The sequence below is a fragment of the Hevea brasiliensis genome, chromosome 1, assembly GCF_030052815.1.
Source record: "Hevea brasiliensis isolate MT/VB/25A 57/8 chromosome 1, ASM3005281v1, whole genome shotgun sequence".
Taxonomy (NCBI): Eukaryota; Viridiplantae; Streptophyta; class Magnoliopsida; order Malpighiales; family Euphorbiaceae; genus Hevea; species Hevea brasiliensis.
The window spans coordinates 108678993-108688360 of NC_079493.1; the positions used below are offsets into that span (position 1 = coordinate 108678993).

Here is a 9368-nt window from a genome sequence, read left to right on the forward strand (position 1 = left end):
TAAGTTAGTTTAGGTACACCTCTTCTTTTCTTTCTATCCTCTAACTTAATGTGCTCTACTTGTCTAATTGGAGCTTTTTTATGTCTACGCTTCACATGACCAAACCACCTCAACCTCCCTTCTCTCAACTTATAACTGAAAATTTTGATTCCTCTAAATCCTAAAGGGATGCATAGGCAAAATTAAGTTCATGCACCTTTTTCTTTTTTTTTTTTTGAAATTAATTTCATTTCTAGTTTTTTAATAAGTTGAAGTCTTTGCTTATTAAATTTTTCTTAAAAATAAGTTATTTTTATTCCTTTTTTTCTTATTTTATTTTGATTGAAAGATTTCTAAGAAAAATTAAAATATGTTTATAAATATAACTTAAATTCTAAATTAATAAAATTTTCCTCTAATTTTTTCCTTTAAGTCGCTCTTAAACCACTCCTAAACTGCTTCCAAACCGTCCTCAAAACCGTCTTGAACCGTAATTTTTCGAATCGTCTTTTAAACCATTTTAAACTAAGGCTCGAACCGGAACCTATAATTCATGATCCGTCTTCCAATTTGTCTCATGATGGTTTAGTTCAGGTTCATAATTTCATTGAATCTTAACTAGTGGTTTAGGAACCGTAACCGGCGGTTCTTGAACCGTGGCCACCCCTATGATGTTGGGACTAAAAACTCCTGTAATCAGAGAGGGAATTTCCATTCAGAGCAGCATGCTCAAGCTTAGCTGGATGAAAGAATAGTATGAGATAGAAACCATTCTGAAATATAAGGCAGCCACAATTGAATAAAATTTTGACTTCTAAAATTGATGGAAAGAAAGAGAGAGCAACTGCTCAAATTTCTATTAGCTCAAATTTCTATACATCTATAAGTTGAACGAAAAAAAAAATGGGAAATTGTATATGTATTATGCAGTTATCTTTCTCATTCTATAGCAGATAAAGTGATATCAGTAGAAGTATTTCTCTGCAGGGAATTATCAAACCGCCTATTGAATGATCAAATCCCTACTTCTCTTCTGCTCTGCTTGGCAAATCTTGGAATCAAGGTTCCTTCAGATGGGACACTGGAACTGCAAATCTCTTGTTTTCTGTCTCACCAACATAAACTGCTAAGAAATCTTTAGGTATACTTGAAGATCTTGAAGTTGCTTTAAACTAGTACTGTATAAAATTATAGTGTTACTTTATTTTTTTTTATACATTTTTAATTATTTATATTTATTAATTCTATATAATTATTTATATATATAATTTCAATTGAGACTCAAACTTGAGGTCTTACAGTTTTGGAGACGGCTCCAATGCTATTATCTATTGTGAATTCTATATAATTATTAACATAGGAAAAGTGAGAAAAAAATAATATTAACTAGATAGTGTTAGCTATGGTTTGAAAAAATTATCCAAACAATGAATAACAATATTGAAATTTTTTTATCTAATTTTTTATTGTTGAATTGTTGCCTAAAATATGCATAAAGAAAATGAGCTAATTATTGAATATACCAAGAATACTAAAAATAGTACTCTCTTAAGATAAAAAAATCATTTATTCTTATTTTTAAGAAGGTGGAATCCATATTTTTTAAAGAAGAATATATGTATACCAAATGTACCTAATAATCTCTCAAGAAAATAAACAAGCATGCATGTAAGAAAAATTTAACTTTTCTTTTCTTATTGACTAGGGAGATACATAGAGAAAATGAATTCGCATGTGCGTAAGAGGCATGGTGCTCTTCTCTTCCTTTCACTATTAGCATGTTATGGGCGTGTGCAGAAGATACGTAAAGAAAAGAAAAAAATTACTATTTAATCCTTATATTTTAATAAAATTAATTATTTAATTCTGTATTTTGAAAAAGATGCCACTTAGTCTCTATATTTTGCTTTCGTTGAATTGTTTAGTCCCTCCATTAATTCTTCTATTAGTCACTAGTGGCTAACTACTATTTAATCTCTCTATTTTAAGGAAATTAATTAATTAGTCTACTATATTTTGGAAACACACATTAATTACTCCCTTTTTATTTGACTTTGTTAACTTTTTAGTTTTATAATTATTTTTTATACCTAAACTAATTTAATTTTCTTCTTCTTATTTTTCTCTTATCCTCCCATATTTTTCTTTCCCTTCTCCTCCTCTACACTCACACTCTTCTCTTCATCATTCTTTCTTTAATTTCATTGTAGATAAATATGGTACAAGTTGTCTACCAAAAAAAAAAAAGTGAATCAGTTTCTTAAACTTCTAAGTAATTAATGAAAATTATTTCCCAATGTAGAAAATACAAAAATGATGTCCAAGGAATTGAGAATTAAAAAGAAATGTAAATTCAAATTTATTTATTGAAGATTATATTTTTTAAAATATTGTATTTTTTAAAATTTATGAACTAACTAATGAATTTCATTAAAATAAAAGGACTGAATAGTAGTATTTTTTAAAATATAAAAATTAACTAATTAGTTTTCCTAAAATAGATGAATTAAACAGTAATTTTAATAACATAAATAACAAAAAATTTAACCCAGAAACTAAATAATTTAATTAAATTAAAATAAAAAAACTAAAAAAATATATTTTTAAAATATAAAAACTAAATAGTTAGCTTTAATAAAATATAAAGATTAAATAATAATTTTCTTATAAAGGAATGGCTATAGAAAACATGTTTTAATATGAGAACGTCCTTTTTGGCTGTTAAATAAAATTTTTGTTGAGATTTGTGACGCTTTTATTTAGATAAAGTTATGTATTAAATGGTAGTAATAATAAAATTAATGAATTTTCATTAATATATAAGTTATCATTATTAATAAAAATAATATACAACTAAAAATGAATGGCAAATTATAAAGTAATATATTGTATGTCCATATGAAAATAATTATATAATAAAAATAAAGATATAAAATTTATTATTTTATTAATAAAGTTGCACATGTATCATCAAATAAAACAAACATATGAAGTACTAGAATTTTGAGTTTTGATTTACCTATCTTCAATTCTTGTCCTATGAGTTTAAAATTTAAACCGAGTTCTGTTTGTTTTTAATTAGTTTGTAATGGGTCTACAGGACTTTTTTAAATAAATCAAATTTAATTAGCGATAAAAAAATCTTAAATATTAAAAAATTAAAACGTCACATATTAATTAGTAATTTTATTTTATAAAAAATAATTTTTAATTGGGTTGACGTCTCTAACAAACGCCGGTAGAAGCACTTGAAAGACTTAAAAGGGCCTACAACAAGCAAATAGACAAGTGAAAAGTTGTAGGGGTGAAAACGTCAATTCAAGTCCACCAAAGTTGAAACGTCGATTCTTCGCTACTATATATACCGACCATCACTAAAAATTAGGGTATAAAAGGCTCCAAATTCTCTCCGCCCAAAGTTCTTCCCTCGGACGAACGTTAAACCAAAACAATAAATCACAACCAACAATCACAACTACGTCGCCATCGATAGGTAACTTCAGTTTCTCCCCTCTGATTTCTTTGATCATATTCACTGTTTCTTGCTTAATCTTTCCTGTTCCTTATCTTCACAGTTTCATTCGCTTTTCAAATCTTTCAACCCCTCTCCTTTCTTTTCCCTCCAAAATTTGCATTTCTTGCATTTTGTGTATGAGGATTTTGATTTGCAGTTTGTTTTTTTTTTATCATATTTATTTGCAGTGTTTTGGTTCATATTTCGACAAATCTTGAAAAATGACGACGTTAGAACTCTACAGAAGATCGACTATAGGCGTTTGCTTGACGGAGGCTTTGGATGAGATGGTTGAACGTGGTACTCTTAGGCCGGAGCTAGCGATCCAAGTTATACTCCAGTTTGACAAGGTATACACTTGTATCATAGTCTATTTAAGTTTAGGTGCTTCGTCTAACTCTGCCTACTTGTTTTTGGTTTTGCTGATTTTGCTTTATTTATTATTATTGGTTTTTGTTTAGTCTATGGCTAAAGCTTTGGAAAGTCAAGTTAAGAGTAAAGTTTCCATTAAGGTATTTTCTTTAATTTTTTTTTATTGTTCTTTATTTTTTTTATGTTGTTTATGCGAGTATGGTAAAACTCTCAACACCACATGGTCGTTCTATAAAATTAATTTAAAAAATTTCTTTAATTAGTTCACAAGAGAAACTTCCAGTTTTAATCGCAAACCTGAAATATCCAAGTCAATATTCCATATGGATGTACGTAGGATTTACAAAACATAACTTGATTGACAGTGGCAAGTTTTCTTTTTCTTTCTTTCTTTCTTTCTTTCTTTCTTTCTTTCTTTTTTTTTTTTTTTTTTCTGCTCCGAAATTCTATTATCCTCTATGAGTTTACGATAGTTTTTAGTATGTCTTCATCTGCATATAATTCTGTATTGCCTTATACTCGCTACTAATTAAATTGTGGTTGTGTGCGTATACCAGTGTATATGGAGCGTTTGAACCTAATGTAACTCTTCCATTCTATTTTTTAGTGAAATATGACGTTCAACTAGGCCACTCAACAGCTAAAAGGCAACTAAGTGTTAATTGTGTTTGATTGATGATGGTCGGTTCTAATACAAAATAACGGATCTTACAACCTGTTGGTTATAATTCAGTTGCAATATTGCATATTCATGAAATATGGTAATCTACATTTCAATTTTTTTTCCTCTTTCTAAAAACAGTTGTCAAATGCATGTAATTTTTCACTCTATCCATTTTAAAGATGTGAAGGGTATTTTTAATACATCTGTAGTTAATATTCGAGTAAGTTCTAAAGCATTTGTGCAGCGTGCCCCTTTGCACCTCTGGAGTGTTAAGTGCCATCTTTAACGAGGATGCATGGCATCTCTTAAATATACTAAATTGAAGAAAAAAAAAAATCTTGTTATTAAAGGCAACCGTGGCGCCTCGGCGAAGGGCCACCATAGCGCCTCGTCCGACAGGCGGGCCCCATGAGAAAAAGGTAAGAGGTGAAGAAACAGCTAGATATATATTTTTTTATTTTAACTAAATATAACCCTACCTCCTGATTCGTTCACGCAAATAAAAGAACAATACAGCCTCAAAAAGAAGAACAGCAGCTCTGATTCCCTCTCTCTCGGGTATCTCTCTCTCTCTTCTCCTCCTCCTCCTCCTCCTCTTCTTCTTCTTCTTCTTCTCTAAAACAACGACGGTTTGTCTCGCACACTTTTTTTTTTCCCTTTATCTCTCCTCATCTTCTCTCTTTTTGAATGGGAATTGTGAATTTATTATTTTTTAGTTGTTTAATTTATATGAGTGTTGTTAATTGGTTAATTTATTGTTGTGTTTTAAATGGATATTAATTATTAATTAGTTGATATTTAGTTGTTTAATTTATATGGGTATTTGTTGTTATTTACTTGTTTTATTTATATGCGTATTGTTAATTTGTTTACTTTATTTTATATTCTAGTTAATCAGTTAATTTATTGTTGTTTAATTTATATGAATACTATTAATTAGTTGTTATTTAGTTGTTTAACTTATACAAGTATTGTTTATACGTATTTTTTTTTTACTTATCAAACTAGTTAAAAGTATAAATTTTTATGTTAGAAATATACACACGCCCACACACACATATTTATAATTTAAGCAATTTAGACTATAACTCTTTACTTAAAAAAGCTTTTACCTTGCCTTTTACTTTTTGCCTAAGGCCATAGGGTTCTATGTCGCTTTAGTGTCGCCTTTTGTCTTGATAACACTTTGGGTGTATCAAACTCATGGTTATTTATACGTCAAGTAGGGCTTCTCATGAAAGAATTGTGGTTGCATGAAATTTTATTAATCAGGATTTATTGCCAAAAAAGCACACCGTTATACTATTCTACACCTTCGGGTTAATAGATGCAGTTGGTTTAAAATGCTTAACTATATTTTCTCAATTTCCATAGAAATTTTGTTCTTGAGTGACTTGGATATTTGCATTTTTCAAATTTAGGTATCAGTGCTCTTATCATATGTCCTGCATAGTTTGTTAAGTAATCTAATGCATGAATAGCATGTGTGTAATCATCTAATAACAGCTATGATGTTAATGTGAGGGCATCTTTACTCTAGAACATCTGTTTTGTTTATACTACCTTCTGGTGGACATGAATTGGAATTAGAATCTCTAAACCATCATTAATTTGTTCTATAAAAATTTGCTTCCTCTATGTTGGTTTTTGGTTGTTTGAATTGATATGTACATAACTTTTTCAACTTTATGTGTAAAAACACCATGTAACATAGAGTGGCTTGGCCCTGGCATTTGTAAGATCCTAAGTTTATTATCTTGTTTCTATTTTAATTTTCTTCCTTTACCACTTTGACTGCTTGGCAAGTAAACCTCAAGTATATCTCTGCATATTTAGTGTTGGTGTATTTCTTAATTTCCACAAATGATAGATGTGCGGCTAACTTTGCTTAGCTTTAAAGTTTCACTATGAAAAGTATTGTGCATTTGCTAATTGTGGAAGAATTCCTGTTGCCCTTTAGAATATGGACCTTCTAGGAGCATTAAATCAAAGTTGAATATATTCTTTAGGAGTGATTTGGATAAAGGGAAGTGATAGAACATTAAGTGAGGCTGTGCAGCTGGTGGAAAAAACGATTTGCTGTGTGCTACTTGGACAGAGTAATTATTTGGGAGGGATCATTTGTGTGATTGTTTCTATGACATTGCATTGTGCTTATATATTAATCTTGGTTAAATTTTGTTTTTGCCTTGCATGAGCATGGCATTCAGACGGGCTGACACATTTTGATTGTATGTGCTACAGGGACATTTGCACACGTACAGATTCTACGACTATGTTTGGACTTTTATTCTAACGGAGGCATTGTTTAAGAATAAATATTCGCAGGAGAATGTTGATCGGGTTAAAATAGTGGCATGTGACTCAACGCTACTCAGTGCAATGAAGTTTTAGAAATCTGTCTTGTGGCAGTGGAGAAGCAACGAAGAAACCTAAGTTTTAGCTACCATGGAAGATTGAATATTAGTTTTAGAGCCATCAACCTTCGTAACTACTGTTTTTTGATCATGGTGCATGCCATATTCAATGATGTATCTTCCTCATTCACTTAATTAAAGAAGATCAAACACTTGGGGAGATGGACACAATTTAGTGATAAAATCATGAAAACCACGAATCATACAATAGTGGTGCGCATATCACGACATATTAATTGTTGCATGCACACCCTTTTATTGGTTTGCAGATGTCTGTGGTATGAAAGCAATATTTCCTAGAGAATTTCAAGCAGGGACCTGTTTAACATAAAATAATTTGATTTTAGCAGATGACAATAGCTTTCATGTATGGATGCAATTGATATGGATTCAGTAAAAGGAGTGATAGAATGTTTAGCAATATCCAGTATTACACTCTCTTCTTCTACTGTGATTCCAATACAAGAGAATAAGAATAACAAACTAATAAAGGAAATATCTCCTGGCGGAGCACCCTCCTGAAATTAAAGTAAATGTTGTCTTCAACGCCTTCTCTTTCTAGAATACTCTATTCCAGGTGTTATGATTCAGACCCGCCCTTATCCTTTCCATTTGCTGATAACTACTCTTCACTTCATGGACATTTAGTTGAGTATCTATCAGATGTTGTTCAGATGGATGGAAGTATTTTTAAAGCAGAGGTGAGATCAGTACTTGAATTAGGTACATTCTGAGACAATTAGTTACGTTCACAAATTGATTCTTCTTTTAATTAAGGGACATGCTCGCAACAACTACATTAATGTTTTGTGTTCAAAGAAAGTAGAATAGTCATAGTCAAGCAAAGCCTAGTTGTATGAAGGGAAACTGATAAAAAGAACAACTGAATGTAACTGGGGAAACACTGAAGAAAGCATTTAGAATACATCGGTTGAACTTTCTTCTTGCACATAACTTCATTTCAATCTATGAACTGTATCCAAATAATTAATTTCTTGCCTATTCTTACTAATCTTGTGATTGCCTGTTAAACTTTCAATTGCATGCCACAATAAAAGGATGGTAAAAAGATAAATCAACAATGAATCAAACTCCTACAACATCACAAGAATATATAAAAAATCAGCATGGAAAGCACATAATGAAAGGTTGCCTCACAGTAATTGGTATGAAACTAATAAAGCATAATTTTTTTTGGACTGAAGTTAGGGAGCAATTTATTCTTGAATATTCTGAAAATAGGAAAAAAGAAAAAAGAAAAAGAAGAAACACTCATATAGTATTTTGGTTGCTCAGCTGAAGCTGAATTTTCTGTGGTGGGTTGAGTAAGTATAAGCATTACATAATGTGCACAGGGAGATGCAGAGTACTTTATAATTTAAGATAGAGAAATACAATCCCAATTCACAGTTCAAAAAATTTATTGTGGCACTCGGAGTAAGTACTTACATTGAGTTTCAATTTCTCAACAAAATTTTGCACACTCTTCAGTGAATGGCTTTAAGAGCCTTCTTATGATGTATTCAAACTTGAAGTGACATTGTCAATCCATCAATTGGATGGTGAAAACCGAACTCCTCTTCAGGTTTACTTAGTAAATCCTGAAATGAAGGCTGGTTCAAGTAGGAGACTGGAACCAGAAATCTCTTCTTTTCAGCCTCACCAACATAAACTGCTACAAAACATTTAGGTACATCTGAAGACTTCATAGCAGATTTGCTTGTAGACTGTACTGATCAGCGGAGTCTTTGCTTAGCAAGAACACCAGGTAAACGAATAGCGATAGTATATTATATTATGTTCACGAATCTGCATATAAGCAAATCAAGAGGTTAGTTGTTCAAAAGAAAAGCAAATCAAGAACTCCCCATGTTTATGCTTGGAAAATCTAATTTGATTAATATAAATATATTTGATAATGAATTGATAAATTCTGCCACTGGACTTAGTGAAATTTGTCAATTAGTCAGTTCAACTATATAATGGAGATGATATGACAATCCAATGCAGAGATATAGAACTAATCTTGGAACTCTCATCTATAACTTTAAGCTTTTAGGTTGAATGGCTCCTTAACATGCTATCAGATCCTCTCAGACACCAAAAGGTATAGAGTTCGAATCTTGGTCACTCACATTTATTAATTGAATATTTCAGGCAGTGCTTATTCACGCTTTAAGCCTAGTGGGACTATAGAGCATTGAGTGTGCAAGAAGAAAGCAACAATTTACATCTAATAAATTTTCTCATTTAGCAAAATTGTTTAATCCTGTAAGAACACATATTGACAATTGAATTGGGCAATACCTGGCATAAAGAATTCAACAGTTTTCTCTTGTGATCTATTCAAGTTGGAAATGACAGCATTGAAAGTATCCAATTTGCAAGGAATTGTCAAACCACCCATTGGATGATCGAAACC

General features: G+C 30.8%; 1 protein-coding gene across 1 annotated transcript; it reads left to right on the forward strand.

Annotated features, from left to right (window-relative positions):
• The first annotated feature begins 3686 nt into the window (after positions 1-3686).
• On the forward strand, positions 3687-7214 carry LOC110662338 (transcription initiation factor IIA subunit 2-like). The gene is made up of 3 exons (XM_021821286.2): positions 3687-3843; positions 3955-4005; positions 6774-7214. Exons 1-3 carry the CDS (start codon positions 3715-3717, stop codon positions 6921-6923), a joined length of 330 nt encoding a protein of 109 aa, XP_021676978.1. The 5' UTR covers positions 3687-3714; the 3' UTR covers positions 6924-7214.
• The last annotated feature ends 2154 nt before the right edge of the window (positions 7215-9368 follow it).